The 16,413-nt window shown below is 42.9% G+C and overlaps 1 protein-coding gene across 1 annotated transcript in view; it reads right to left on the bottom strand.

The window, feature by feature from the left end:
* Window positions 1-16,413, bottom strand: part of si:ch73-206d17.1 (tyrosine-protein kinase STYK1) — a 58,425-nt gene that overhangs the window by 27,482 nt on the left and 14,530 nt on the right. The window contains exons 4-5 of the mRNA XM_068016811.1: window positions 9,419-9,600; window positions 4,579-4,662 (exon numbers count right to left, since the gene is read on the bottom strand). Coding sequence (XP_067872912.1) covers window positions 4,579-4,662; window positions 9,419-9,600 — 266 coding nt within the window. The remainder of the gene's footprint in view (window positions 1-4,578; window positions 4,663-9,418; window positions 9,601-16,413) is intronic.

Genomic DNA, 16,413 nt, shown 5'->3' with positions numbered 1-16,413 from the left:
AGCAGACAGTTAGACAAGGGAAAGAATTGGATCAAGCTAAACATCTTTAAAGACATGAATTATTGGAACTTAGCATAAAAGAAGAAATGAAAACGTGATTGATCATAGGCAAGATTCCACGATATTCACTGAAATCCTGAAACCAGCCATTATCACAAGAAGCCAGAACCTATTCAACCATCTCCAAATCATCACATCTCAGTAGGCCAAGGCACAAAGACATCACTAGAAGGGACACTGAACTAAGCTTGAAAAACAAAACCACAGGGGAAAAAAAAACTTTCAAAAGAGCTTTCATACATTAATGTTCAAAAACCTAAAAGGAAAAGCATTACAAAGGACTTGCTATGCAATGGAACGGAGCTAAAGTCTTTTGCAGACTGGAAGATACAGGGCTCTGTTCCCAGAACAAGACCAGTTACAGCCAAGTATGGGAAGACTTCAGGTGTGTGCTAATATCTAAAGGGACAGCAGCTTATGAATCTGTGGAGAAAGCATTCCTTTAACTGTGCAGAAATGGACAAAATAGCTATGTACATAAAAACAGGGAAGTTTTAAGATTGCGGTTTTATTTTTTCCTTGCTTCCCATTTTAGCATTAGTTTCTTTATTCAGTTCTATTGTTCAAACGTGTTAACACAGCACCACCCAGAGGTTTACAAAGGCACTGCAAGAGGCCAAATTGCATTCAGTAATTCAGAGAATTATAAACATTTAATCTTCCCCACTTGAAAGTCCGGGGATTAGGAAAGACAGAGGATTACAGGCATGACTCAATATTTTAGTTTATAATTACTTTGCTGAAAGTGGTTCCCAATCAAATTCAATACAATTACATGCAGTATGTTAATTGCCCATCCCTTATTGCTGTTCGGAAGGACTTTGACCCAGTGACAGTGAAGGTGCCTGTGCTGACTCTTTGAAAGTGCAGTCATGCTAGTTCCACATCCCCATCTTTTTGTCCCGAACCCTGTTAAGTTCCTCATCCCCAAGAGCCTGACCAACTCTTAATTATTTATGGAATCAGCTGGGTTTGTTCAGGTAGAGGGTTGCAGATTCCAACAACTCAGAAAAATAATTCTCATTTCCCCTCTAGATCTTTTGTCATTGGCCCAATCCCTAGAAAAGACTTGCATTTATATAGCACCTTAACCACTGGACGTCCCAAAGCACTTTACAACCAAAGAAGTACTTTTTGATGTGCAGTCACTGTTATAACGTAGGAAACACAGCTGTCTATTTGCACACAACAAGCTCCCACAAACAACAATGCGATAATGGCCACACAATCAATTTTTCGTGATATTGATTTCAGGATAAATATTGGCCAGGACACCAGGGACAACTCCCCTGTTCTTTTTTAAAATAGTGCTGTGGGACCTTTTCTGTCCACCTGAGAGGGTGGATGGAGCCTCGATTTAACATCTAATTTGAAAGAGACAGCACCTCCAATGATGTAGCACTCCCTCAGTACTGTATTGGAGTATCAGCCTTGATTTTTCTGCTCAAATCCTGGAGTGGGACTTGAACCCACAAGCTGCTGACTCAAAGGGAAGAGTACTACCAATCGACAAGTCTGTTACCTAGTGGGAACAGTTTTTCTCTCATCAAAACTTCCAATCAGTCATCTCTTAACCTTCCCTGTTCCAAGAAGAACAGTCCTAACTTTTCCCATCTCTCCTCATAACTGAAGTCTCTTATTCCTGTTAACAACCTGATAAACCTCCTTTGCAGCCTTTCAAAGGCCTTTACATCTTTCCTGAAGTGTGCTGCCCAGAATTCTCCACAATATTCCAGCTGAGGCCTAACCAGTGATTTACAAACCCAATTAATCTATATGTTTTATTCACAGACTATCAACTTGCCCGCCACTCTTTAGGGTTTTATGTAGATGAACACCAAGGTGTCTCTGCTCATCTACACTTTTCAAAACCTGCCATTTATAGTAAATGGTCTTTCCATATTAGTCCTCCCAAAGTGCTTTACTTCACACTTCTCCACATTGAACTCCATCTGCCATGTTTCTGACCATTTCACCATCCTGTCTGTTACCCTGTCTAGAACTATCCTCATCATGACCTACAACTTTGGAAAGTTTCATAGCATCTACAAATTTTATAATACTGCTCTACACCCAAGTCTAGATTGTTCAGAAAAATGGAAAATAAAATGGCCACTGCCCAGTTTGATAATCATCCATCCAACACCATCCTTTGCTTCCCGTCACTGAGCTAATTTTGTATCCATACTCCCATGTTCTCCTTAATTCCATGGGCTTCCACCTTCTTAATAAGCCTCCTGTGCGGCATTTTGTCGAATGCCTCCTGAAAGTCCATATATACATCATCTGCTGCACTACTTCAATCAACCTTCTCTGATACCTCAAAGAATTCAATCAAGTTAGTCAGACAGACCTTTTACAAATCCATGATTAACCCTAAATGCCTAATGTTGATTAATACTGAGTCCAGTTTATAAACTTGGAATCATTATTTGATGAATTGGCCTTTCAAAAATTAACATTCTTTCCTCAAAGATGTAATGGCATCCAAAAAGCTTCAAAATTCCATCAGAATTCTAGAGCACAGAAGGAGACTATTCATACCATGGCATCTGTGCTGATTCTCTGAAACAGTAACCCACCCACATGGTTTCATTCCCCTGCCCTTTCCCCTTTTCATTTTGTAAACATTTATCCACTCCCCTTTTAAAATCTACTACGGATTCTGCTTCCCCACCCCATTTCTGATCAGGTGTTCCTTGTCTCAACAACTCTCAGCATCTGTCATGTCCTATGAAAGCCCACAGCCCTGAAATGTTAACTGTTTCCCTCTCCACAGATGCTGCCAGACCTGAATATTTCCAGCATTTTCTGTTTTTATTTCAGATTTCCAGCATCTGCAGAGTTTTGAATTAGTTAGTTGTAGCCTGGGCTGAGTGCAGAATAAAAGCAAAATACTGTGGGAGGTAGAAGCGGGACTATGAGGTTGGAAGCTGTAGAGGGAAGATCTCCAGAGGAGATGAGGTCAGTGACAGTCCTGTGGACAGTCACTTGATGTTCGGTGGTGGGGTCATGGTCTGGGGAAAGTAGGAAGAAGTGTCTGTGAGTTGGCGCTGAGCCTCTGCAATGTAGAGGTCGGTACACCATACAACAACAGCAACATCCATGTCTGCAGGTTTGATGACCATGTCGGGGTTAGACCTGAGAGAACGGAGTGCAGCAAGTTCAGAGGGGGACAGGTTAGAGTGAGTGTGGGGGGCAGAGAAATTGAAATGACCAATGTCTCAAGACAGTTTTCAATGAAAAGATCAAGAGCGGGTAAGAGGCCAGGGGGAGGGGTCCAGGTAGAGGGAGAATGCTGGAGGCGGATGAATGGGTCTGCTGATCGGGGGGAGGACTCCTGGTCAAAGAGGTAAGCCGGGAGGCGGAGGCGATGAAAGAAGAGCTCAACATCATGCCGAGCACGAAATTCATTGAGGTGGGGGCCTAAGGGGATAAAACTGAATCCTTTGCTGAGCACAGAGTGTTCAGCATCAGAAAGGGGGAGGCCAGAGGGTATAGTGAAGGGGAAGGAGGATATGGAGGGGCATTAGTCCCCATCAGCTGCTGGAGCTTACGTTCCTTAACGCCTGAAAGGAAGAAAAAAAGTTTTTTGTTCATGCGTCGGATAAGATGAAAGATGAAATGAAACTGCGGAGTAGAACAGCTTTGAGATAAGGTGAGGCGGTGCTGCTGGAGAGAGAGGTCCAGTGTGTACATGTGGCGGCACATAGCACTGAGTGTGGATCTCAGGATGAGGCGAGAATAACAGTCCGAGGAATGTTGTATTTCTCGGAGATACCTGTAATTCTGGATGGATTCAAAACATGATGGGTGAAACTGCAGTTGGAATCCACGTGGAATAAGTCGGAGCCGGAGACAGTCACTGAGGAAGGAGATGTGGCTGTGAAAACGAGTTTTGGTAGACACCTTATCAAACACCAGGAGGGAAATAGAAAGCAATGAAGGTGAACAAGGTAAAAGAGACAAACGAAAATCCCATCAGAGAGAAGAGCAGAACTTCAAGGTAGGCATTCCAGGAAGACAAGTGGCAGTGAATTAAACACTAAAATAAAAGCAAAATACTGCGTGCAGAATAACTACCTCTAATCTGATTAGATGTCTCAAATCGCAACAAGTTTGAAAGTGATTATTTGCTACACTAGTTAAACTGTAGTTAATCCACATTATGGGAAGCTTTGTTTTCGAGGGTCAAATCCGATTAGAGATTTTACCTGAAACTTCCCAAACTTATTTTACTTCAGACCCTTAAGGCCAGCTGGTGAAGAAAGAAGGCTTTCCTCCCAGAGTTTGGGCTAGATTCAAACTCAAGCCTCATATAAAAGAACATGAACCAGTACTACCCAGTCAGACTAAGCAGTTCTAACTTAAAATTCGCTGCCTGTAAATCTTTGGTCGTGACTAACTGTTGTATCTACCCAGTTTCACCAGTAAAAATGCAGAGCAGAAATTCATCATGGATCTGACCGTGACCTCTGGTGTGCACAAGTTAAAGCGGAATTCCAACAGTAAACCTACCAGTCCACATGCTACTTGTTTTGCAATGCTGTACACACTTTTCTCCGTGAGGTTCAGTACCACTCCTCCAGATCTAGCTTCAGTCTATTAATAGAAAAGACAATTCAATAGACATTAGATAAATAAACAGGGTACTCCAGGTAAAGTCTTCAGTGATCCAAACATTGAATTCCATGAATATAGAATATTGGTTTTATTCCCATCACATACAAAGAGTGTGCAAACTGTAAATTGGAATTAAAACAAAATGCTCATTGCAGAGTATTTTAACGCTCATTACATTGAATATAAGCAGTTAGTGGTTTTAACAACTTTTGCAAAAGACAATTCTCATTCATGGTCTAGAAATGAACAGCAGGTGTGTGAAGAGGGGAAAGATGTATATTCTCCCTTAGTATTTGTAAGACAAATGTAGTCAGAAAATCAGAGAGAACTATCAGGTATAACACAGTCCAGCTCAGAAACAGGCCATTCAACCCATCAAGTCTATGCCACCGTCTTTCTCTGCATGAGCTACCTAGTCCAATTTGACTCTTGCGTTCAATTTAGTTTCCCTTTTTGAAAGTATTTATCTGCTCTGTTTGAACAATGGTTTGTGGAAGTGAATTCTAACCATTCTCTGTAAAGAAATATTTCTACCCTCTCCTTTAATTCTTTGTGATTATCCTAAGTGCGATCCTCATTACTGTCTCTCTGTCATGAGAATAAATCTACCATTACTCATTTTATCAGAGTCCCATCGGTAAATCTTGAAGACTTCCAGCATGTCATCTTTTAACCCTCTCAGCTCCAGTGAAAAAGCCCCAACATCCCAATTCTGCCTCCATTATTGTAACTCTTCCAACCTGAAAATAGTTTCTTGATCTACCCTATTTTATCCTTTTGTCATTTCAAACATCTCAATTAGGTCACCCCTCAACTTTCTAAATTTAAGGGAATACACCAAGATTATGCTCTTGTGAAGCGCCTGGGGATATTTTCTTGCGTGAAAGGTGCTATATAAATCTAAGTTGTTGTTACAATGAATATCACAGCTAATCGAAAAAACTTTTCAGGAATATATTTAGAGAAACAGAATGGTAACGGGGATGTGGGCCCATTACAGACAGATGCAAGTGAAGCTGTAACAGATAAAAATGCAGATTTGTTAAATGATTACTTTGCATCTATTCTCACAGTAGAAGAGAACAAAACACCTGCAGTAAAAAGGAACCTTAAAAATAGTCAAGGGGAGGAACTTACTGAACTAATAACTAAGCAACGTTAATGGAGAAAATAATCTGACTCACGATTAACAATTTTAGAACTGCAACCAAGGTCTTGCACAAGCTCAACATTAGGTAGAATCATACAGCACAGAAAAAGACTATCCCGCCCATCACACCTGTACTGGGTCTTTGAAAAAGCTATCCAATTAATCCCATTGCCCTTGCTCTTCCCCCAAAGCCTTGCAAATTACCCTTTACTGGTACTTATTAAATTTCCCTTTGTAAGTTACTCTTGAAGCTGCTTCCTCCACCCTTTCAGGCAGCCAAGTCCATGGGTAGCTCAGCTGCACAAGTGAGGAAGAAGAGTGGAAAAGCAATTAGATTGTGAGGGGAACACACAGGAGCTTCTGCAGTCACAGACATGACTACAGGATAATACGTTGCCTCCCTAGTGCCAGGATTAGGGACGCCACTGAGCGGCTGCAGGATATTGAGGGGAGAGGGCGAACCGCCAGAGGTTGTGGTCCATATCAGCACAAATGCGACATAGGCAGAAAGAGGAAGGAGGTCCTGCAAGCAGAATTTAAGGAGCTAGGAGACAGAAGCAGGGCCTCAAAAAGGTAGCAATCTCTGGATTACTCCCAGTGCCACGTTCTAGTAAATATAGAAATAGGAAGATCAAGGTGAAGAAAACATGGCTGTAGAGATGGTGCAGGAGGGAGGGCTTTAGATTCCTGAGGCATTGGGACAGTTTCTGGGGAGGCGGAACTTGTAGAAGCTGGATAGGTTGCAACTCAACAGGACCGGGACCAATATCCTCGCAGAGGGTTTTGTTAGTGCTGTTGGGGAGGGTTTAAACTAGCTTGGCAAGGGAATGGAAACCTGACAGCAGATTTAGAAGGAAGAGAAGAAAAGTGGGAAATGGAAGGCAGAAAACTAGAAAGTGTGTTTGGAAGGCAGAGGAAACAAAGGCTAGAAAATGGATAAGGGAGCTTGACAGTGCTAAATGGTATATACTTCAATGCAAGACGACTAGGGAATAAGGCAGAGGAGCTGAGAGTACAGATTGACATGTGGGATTATGATATATAGCTATTACTGAAACATGGCTGAAGGAGGGCAAGAATGGCAGCTCAACATTCCTGGTTACAGGGTTTTCAAACAAAATAGAGAGAGAGGGTTCGCAATATTGATTAAAGAAACAATTATAGCTGTGAGTAGGGATGATGTGGTAGAAGGATCATCAGATGAGGTTATATACGTTGAACGGAAGAACAAAGAGGAGACAATCACACTACTGGGACTGTATTACAGACTCCCAAACAGTCAGAGGGAGATAGAACAGCAAATATATAGGCAAATCTCTGAGAAGTGCAAAAACAATAGGGCAATAATAGTGAGGGATTTCAACTACCTTAATATGAACTGGGATAGAATTAGTATGAAAGGCAAAGAGGGAGCAGAATTCTTCAAATACATTCAAGAAAACTTTTTTTAGCCAGTATGCAGCAAGCCCAACACAAGAGAGAGGGTGGATCTGGACTTAGCTCCATTCCTAAAACTATGATCATAATTCAGTTAGATTTAGGGTAGTTATGGAAAAGGACAAAGATAGACCAGGAATAAAAGTTCCCAAATGTGGAAAAGCTAATTTTACTAAGCTGAGATGTGATATAGCTAAAGTGAACTGGAAACAGCTACTTGAAGGTAAATCCATGCCAAAGCAATGGGAGGCATTCAAGGAACTGATAGTGAGAGTTCAGAGCAAGTATTTTCTGAAAAAGCAAAGATAGGACTAACAAATCCAGAGTGCCCTGAATGTCAAGGGCCTTAAAAGGAGAGAATAAAGAAAAAAAAAGGAAGCTTATGACACATACAGAGGGCTCAATATTATAGTATGCCTAAACAAGTATAAAACCTGTAGGGGCAAAATTAAAAAGGAAATTAAAATGAATAAATATGGGCAAGCAAACATCACAGAAAACCCAAAGATTTTTTTTTTGTAAATACATAAAGAGCAAGAAGATAACTAAAGAAAGAGTAGGGCCCATTAGGGACCATAAGACCTGTGTGCAGAGGTGGAGGGCATTGGCATAGTTCTTAATGAATACTTTGCATCTGTTTTCACAAAAGAAAGAGACGATACAGACATTACAATCAGGGAGCAGGGGGGTAAAATATTAGATGAAATTAACTGCAAGAAAGGAACTATTAAGGGGTTTAACATCTTTGAAAGTGGATAAATCACTAGGCCTGGATGAAATGTATCCTCGGCTGTTAAGGGAAGCCAGAGCAGAAACAGCAAAGGCTCTGACCATCATTTTCCAATCCTCTCTGACTACAGGTGTGGTGCCAGAAGACTGGAGGACAGCTAAAATTGTATCATTGTTACCAATTCCAAATCACCACAACTTATTACATAAAAAATGAATTTCTCCTCATCTCCCCTCTGGTTCTTTAATTACCAGTACTTTAAATCTGTGCCCTCTGGTTACTGACCCTCCTGCTAGTAGAAACAGTTTCTCCTTGTTTACTCTATCAAAACTCATGATTGTAAACACCTCTATTAAATCTCTGCTCTAAGGGGAACAATCCCAGCTTCTCTAGTCTCTCCAGATAACTGAACTCGCTAATTCCTGATAACATTCTTGTCAATCTCCTTTACACCCTCTCCTTCCAGAATTGCACACAACACTCCAGCTGAGGCCTAACCAGTGAATTATAAAGGTTTGAGCATAACTTTCTTACTTTAGTACTCTATGCCTGTACTAGCCCAGGACCCCATATTTTTTCTTTTTAAAAATTGCTACCACCTTGTTTTTATACGGTAGGAACTTAGATACAAAACTAATGATTTCATTCCCTTCTAATGACTATCAATTTGCTGGGATTGTTCACCTTAGAGCAGAGATTTAATAGAGGTGTTTACAATCATGAGTTTTGATACCATAAATATGATACCAACGACAATGAAGGAACACCAACATATTTCCAATTCAGGATGATGCTGTTCCCATGCACCTACCGCCCTTTTCCCTCTAGGTGGTAGAGGTCGCAGGTTTGGAAGATGCTGTCAAAGAAGTCTTGACTAGTTGCTGCAGTGCATCTTGTAGATGATACGCACTGCAGCCATTGTGTTCCTCTGGCGGAGGCAACAAATGTTGAAGGTGGAGGATGAGGTGCCAATTAAGTGGGGGGTTTTCCTGGATGGTGTCGAGCTTCGAGTGTTGTTGGAGCTGCACGCATCCAGGCCAGTGAAGTGTATTCCATCACAATCCTGACTTGTGCTTTGCAGATGGTGGACAGGCTTTGGGGAGTCGGGAGGTGAGTCACTCGCTGCAAGATTCCCAGCCTCAGATCCGCCCTGGTACTTGTGTGGCTGGTCCAGATAAGCTTCTGGTCAATGGTGGGGATTTGGTGCTGATGATGCCATTGATCATTATTTAATTATAATTAAGAAATGGACACTTTCAGATATACCTCATTAAATGCTCAATTATAGCACCAAAATGATATAATTATTTACAATGAAGCAATAATAGCCCTCCCAGGTTGAGTGAAACCATTTCAACAATTAACTTCGAAAGCTTTTTTCTTAAAAAAAAAAGACAAAAAAAAAGTAATTCACAAACCTCACGTAATTGCCACAAGGAGTGCAATAGGCAGCCCCCACTCACATACTCCAGTAACAGGTGCAGGGGAAGTCTCTCCGTCCGACATCCAAGCAACTTCACAATGGATTCGTGGTTACAGACTTCGATGTGGAACTTCAGCAGGTCCAGGAAGTCTAACATCTCCTTTGCGCTTGCGTTATCTAGCAAAAGCCATTTAAAAAAAAACACTCAATTTTGTACATTACTGATGAATTCAAGCTGGAGAAACATATGCTATAAGGCCTTTGTCAAAATGGTTCAGAGATAATCCATGATTCATGGTTGTGTTTTACAAACCATCAGAGAAGTCGACAGAAATTTTCAAAAAATGCAAATACATCTAAATGGGAGCTGGTTGCAGACAAAGCTTTTTAAAAATTACATTTCCACTTGCGTGGATCCCTGCCTTTTTTGGGGGGGCAGGAGTGTGATTCATTCCATGCAAACTCACTCTCAACTGCTCACCCGCCTGGTTTCCAATGGGTAAATCAATCTCATGCATAAGTGAGGATATAGCATTCTCTGCTGACAAAAAGGTGCTTCAGTCCCAACATCAGAGCAACATTCCATGTACATGGTTGGAAAAAATATAAATTTCCACTGCAAGCTATCTGAGCAAGAGCAGAACAAAGTCTGGAATAAAAGGGACCATTCAGCCCATCAGTGTCCTTGAATGATTATTCTATCATGGGCCTGTAATGTAGTAAAACATACCACAGCAAGGAGCATTAGCAGAAATATATTGACACCAAGCTAAAGGGACAAGACGTTAGGACAGGTAACCAAAAGCATTGTCAAAGAAGTTTTCAGGATTGCTTTTATTTAAAGGAAGAGAGGGATACAGAGGGGAATAGGAATTCTGGAGCCTAGGGTCTAAATGGCTGAAGGCACCCCCACCACTGGCAGGGTGAAGGAAATCAGGGATGCACAAAAGGTCAAAGTTGAAGGAATGCCGCAGGTTACAGAGATAGTGAACAGCAAGGCCAGGGAGGGATAGGAACTTTAAAAATCAAGGTGTTAACAGCCCAGGCGCCAATGTGGGTCAGTAAGCAGGGATGACAGGTAACTGGGACTTGGCACGAGTTAGGGTACAGGCAGCAGAGTTTTAGATGTGCTCAAGTCACTGCGAAAAAGGATTTCATGGTCATAAACTATACAGCCATCAGTTAACTGGTTGATGTTACGTAAAGCCACTGTTGCTTTGCATCTTATGTGCTTGTAAAGCATTAGAACATGGCTTGCAGTTCCCTTTACTGCCACTAAAGGTCCTTCACACACTTTGAAAAAGACCTGCTACACATTACATCACCAGATTGCACATCAACAACGTTCTCTTCACAGAAAAACACAGCAAATTGAAACTGCAAATCATCCTTTCTCCTGATTTTGTAGCTGATGAAAGGCTTAAAATGCAAAAGATGTTTCCCCAAAAAACCTTCCGTATATAAGCATATATACAAACCAGGAATAGGCTATTCAGCCACTCGAGCCTGCTCTGCCATTCTATAACATCATGGCTGATCTGTTTGTGGACTCAATTCCAATTTCCTGCTGATCCCCGGATACTCTTTGGCTCCCTTGTTTGTCAAGAATCTGTCTACCTCTGCCTTAAAAACAATGACCCTGCCTCCACCACTCTCCAAGGAAGAGAGTTCCACAGACTCACGATCCTCAGAGAACAAATTTCTCCTCATCTTGGTCTTAAATGAGGGACCCCTTATTTTTAAACTGTGCCCCCTAGTTTTAGTCTTTCCCACAGGGGGAAACACCTTAAAACATCCACCCTGTCAAGGCCCCTCAGGATCTTATAAGTTTCAATAAGATCACCTCTCATCCTTCTAAACTCCAAGAAATACAGACCCAACCTGTCCAACCTTTACTCATAAGATAATCCTCTCATCCCAGGAATCAGTTGAGTGAACCTTCTCTGAACTGCTTCCAGTGCAATTATATCCTTTCTTAAGTAAAAGATCAAAACTGTACAAGGTACTCTCTAAATGTGGTCTCACCAATGCCCTGTACAAATGCAGCAAAACATCTCTACTTTTATATTCAATTCCCCTTGCAATAAATGACAAAATTGCATTTACCTTCTTAGTCACTTGCAGTACCTGCATACTAACTTTTTGTGTTTCGTGTACTCGGACACCCTGATCCCTCTGCAATCTCTCTCCATTTAAATAATCAAAGCGATTCCTGACAACGGATGCGGCTGCTGACGTCATTAGACTGCGGCAGGCTGCGCAAACGGGCTCCTGCTCTCTGCGCGTGCGTGGTGTTCCGCATTGCCAGGACTGGTTGGCGCATGAGCAGATGACGTCATTGCGTAACGCAGGGAGAGCGCGGGGGGGGGGGGGGTTGGGGTGGGGAGAGCAGGGAGAGAGCGGCCGAAGACCTTGGTTGCGGCAGGTGTGGGGGTTGGCTGGAGAGCGGAACGTCTTGCTATGGCAAGACTAAGTGGCGCATGCGCAAGAAAAGCTCTCCTCCTTGCTTCCACCACCCCACCCCGCTTCCCCCCCTCTGCCCACTCTGAAATCGCCATCCTCCTCCCCACCCCCCACTCACTCCCCACTTGACACCCCCCCCCACCACACCCTGCTTTCCCCCCTCTGCCCACTCTGAAAACACCGTCCTCCTCCCCACCCCCCACTCACTACCCACTTCCCACCCACCACCCCCCCCACACTCCGCTTTCCCCCCTCTGCCCACTCTGAAAACACCGTCCTCTTCCCCACCCCCCACTTCACATCCACCCCCCCCCCACCAACCGCTCGGCTCTCTTCCCCCCACCCCCGCTCTCTACGCCCATTGTGTGCTGCAATGGGTTTACGTTGCCGTTCTGTGATTATTTTAGCAATGCCATCTTTAGTCCTGGCAGCTGCCTGAACGTCACAGGCTGAGACGTTTTAGTGGAACAGGCTGCATTTGCGCATGTGCCAGTACAGCACCACCTAGTGGTTGCATTGTCAGCAAGCGCAGCCGTAAATAACTTTTCTATTTTTGCAGCCAAAGTGGACAAGTTCACACTGTCCCACATTATACTCCATCTGCCAAATATTTTCCCACTCAATTAACCTATCTATATCCCGTAATGTCCTCATCACAACTTACTCTCCTACCTTTGTGTCATCAGCAAATTTCGCTACCATACATTCCATCCCTTCATCCAAGCCATTGACAGATTGTAAATAGTTGGGGCCCCAGCACTGATCCCTGTGACACTCCACTAGTTACAGCTCGCCAACCTGGAAACAACCCATTTATGCCTACTCTCTGTTTCCTGTTAGCTAATCAATCCACTACCCTTGCTAATATGGTACCCTCTACACCATGACCTCTTATTTTGATTAATAATCTTTGATGTAGCACCTTGTCAAGTTTTCTGGAAATCCAGGTACACCACATCACAGATTCCCCTTTATCCTCGTTGCTTGTTACTCCCTCAAAGAGCTCTAATAAATTAGTCAAATACAATTTCCCTTTCACAAAACCATGTCGACTCTGCCTGATTGCAGAGATTTTCTAAATGACCCACTACAACCTCCTTAATAATAGATTCCAGCATTTTCCCTATTTCAGATGTTAAACTAAATGGACTGTAGTTTCCTGATTTCTGTCTCCCTCCTTTCTTGAATAGCGGAGTTACATTTACTGTTTTCCAATCTGATGGGACCTTTACAGATCTAGGAAATTTTGGAAAATTAAAACCAATGCATCGACTGTCTCAGCAGCCACTTCTTTGAAGATCCTAGGATGAAGTCCATCAGGACCTGGGGACTTGTCAGCTTTTGGTTCTAATAATTTTCTCAGTACCCTTTCCCTGGTGATGGTAATTGTTTTAAGTTCCTCACTCCCTTTCAACTCTTGATTCACAATTATTTCTGGGATGTTATTCGTCTCCTCTACAGTGAAGACTGATGCAAAAAAATCCGTTCAATTCCTCTGCCATTTCCTTATTTTCCATTATTAACTCCCCAGACACTCTCAAGAGGGGCCAACACTCACCTTACTTTCTCTTTTCCTTTTTAAATACCTGTAGAAACTCTTACTATCTGTTTTTATATTTCTAGCTAGCTTTTGCTTGCACTCAATTTTTCTCTCATTATTCTTTGTCATTCTTTGCTGTTTTTATATTCTGTCCAATCTTCTGACTAGCCACTACTCTTTGCTAAATTGTAGGCTTTCTCTGTCAATTTGATACTATCTTTAACTTCCTTAGTTAGCAACGGATGGTGTGTCCTTCCCCTAGAATTTTTCTCTCTCACTGGAATGTATCTTTGCTGAGTGTTATGAAATATCGCCTTGAATGTCTGCCATTGCATCTCTACTGACCTATCCCTTAACCTAATCTCCAGTTTACTTTAGCCAGCTCCGTCTTCAAGCCCTCATAATTAACCTTATTTAAGTTTTCATGTAGGCCCCCACCTGCCAAGAATGAGACACATATTTCGCCATGTGCACAATGATTTTTAAACTGTTAGTGGGGTAAAGAAATAACTTTAAAAAAAAAACAGACCCTTGACTGGAAGGACATTTGCATAGTAACAGATAGTACTTGGAAAGGACAAAGGGGCCACTCCTTGCTCCAATTTAATCCACAATGGACTTTTGATTACCAGACGTCGAAGGTGGAGAGGCTAGCATTCCAGGTTAACTGCTAAGATAGCCGAATACACAAACAGAAGTTATCAGACCAGTTTAGTCACATGACTAAGTGGCTGTGGAGTTTTTTGAATTTGAACTTGCCAGAGAGAATTTAAACTGAGAAAGCCGTCTGCTCCTGCATTGAAAAGACCTCTCTCCTGTCTGCTCCTATCTCTTTCTCATGGAACTGAAGACCCATTGAAGATATATGAACCCCAAGAGAGAAAAGTCCCTTAGTGAACAAGGTTTAAGAAAAATACTGGGCCCCAAAGAAAAGCAAGAATTACCTACAAGTAAGCACTACCTACAAAAGGACTACAGTGAGCTCGAAGCACAGTAACAAGAAACTCTTCTGATATTACCTCAAACTTTTTCACTTTATTTTTCTTCTCTTTTCTGCCTCTATCTGCATGGGCTTATCGCGTATGCATGCTAGTGTGGGGCACGGCATGTATCCGTAGGCGTTAACTGAATTAGAGTTTAAGTTTAACAAAATTTCACTCTGCTTCTTTAAACTCAAGGAGGCCTGTTTGTGCTCATTTCTTTGCCTTATAATTGGAAAGTGGTGAACAGGGATTCACCAAGGGGGAGCTCAAAACACAGTGTGTTTAAAATTAAATCCTGTTACAATAAGACCAGGTGAAGGCTGAGAAAGATCCCTGGACAGCTTTCTCACCTGGTTGCAACAAAGTTTAAAACACTAGTCTTAGATCCACTCTTCTCACCCTCAAACTGAATGTGAAATGCAATCATGTTGTGATCACTGTTACCTAGGAGCTCCTTTACTATGAGGTTATTAATTAATCCTGTCTCATTACACATTACCAGATCTAGAGTAGCCTGCTCTCCGGTTTGCTCTAGAACATGCTGCTGTAAGAAACTGTCCCAAAAACACTCCATGAGCTCCTCATCTTCCAGGCTACCTTTGCCAATCTGATTTGAAAATCTATAGATTAAAAATCACCCATGATTATCACCGTACCTTTCTCACAAGCCCCCCATTATTTCTTCCTGGATATCCCATCCTACAGTGTGGTTACTATTAGGGGGCCTATAAACTACTCCCACAAGTAACTTCCAACCTTTACTATTTCTGTCCCGCCACAGTCTGCCTGCTTCAATGGGTGCTTGGAGCTCATGGTCATTGCCTGAAAGGTGGACTGATACACCGCACCAAACAACATGAAAAAAGGAAAGAAGGTACCAGCCCTTCGCTTTGCAAGCTGGAATGTCAGAACTATGTGTCCTGGCCTGTCGGAAGACCTTACACAAATCAACGATTCTCGGAAGACCGCCATCATTAACAACGAGCTCAATAGATTCAATGTGGACATTGCAGCACTTCAGGAGACACGCCTCCCTGCGAGTGGCTCTCTAGCAGAGCAAGACTACACCTTCTTCTGGCAGGGCAGGGATCCTGAAGAACCAAGACAGCATGGAGTGGGCTTCGCCATCAGAAACTCCTTGCTCAGCATGATAGAGCCTCCCTCAAATGGCTCGGAACGCATACTGTCCATCCGACTGCTCACCACCTCTGGTCCAGTAGACCTACTCAGCATCTATGCTCCAACACTCTGCTCCCCACCTGAAGCTAAAGACCAGTTCTATGAACAACTCCATAACATCATTAGCAGCATCCCCAACACCGAACACCTATTCCTGCTGGGGGACTTTAATGCCAGGGTTGGGGCCGACCATGACTCATGGCCCTTCTGCCTTGGGCGCTATGGCGTTGGAAGGATGAATGAGAACTGGCAGAGACTGCTTGAGTTGTGTACCTATCATAACCTCTGCATCACCAACTCGTTCTTTCATACTAAACCCTGTCACCAGGTTTCATGGAGGCACCCAAGATCACGTCGTTGGCACCAGCTAGACCTCATTGTCACAAGGCGAGCCGCCTTAAACAGTGTTCAAATCACACGCAGCTTCCACAGTGCGGACTGCGACACCGACCACTCCCTAGTGTGCAGCAAGGTTAGACTCAGACCAAAGAAGTTGCATCATTCCAAGCAGAAGGGCCACCCGCGCATCAACACGAGCAGAATTTCTCACCCACAGCTGTTACAAAAATTTCTAAATTCACTTGTAACAGCCCTTCAAAACACTCCCACAGGGGATGCAGAGACCAAGTGGGCCCACATCAGAGAAGCCATCTATGAGTCAGCTTTGACCACCTACGGCAAAAGTGCGAAGAGAAATGCAGACTGGTCTCAATCTCATAATGAAGAGCTGGAACCTGTCATAGCCGCTAAGCGCATTGCACTGTTGAACTACAAGAAAGCCCCCAGCGATTTAACATCCGCAGCACTTAAAGCAGCCAGAAGTAC

Source organism: Heterodontus francisci, chromosome 37 (genome assembly GCF_036365525.1).
Source record: "Heterodontus francisci isolate sHetFra1 chromosome 37, sHetFra1.hap1, whole genome shotgun sequence".
Lineage (NCBI taxonomy): Eukaryota > Metazoa > Chordata > Chondrichthyes > Heterodontiformes > Heterodontidae > Heterodontus > Heterodontus francisci.
The sequence above is the reverse complement of the archived record's forward strand: the minus strand, read 5'-3'. Positions and strand labels throughout refer to the sequence as shown.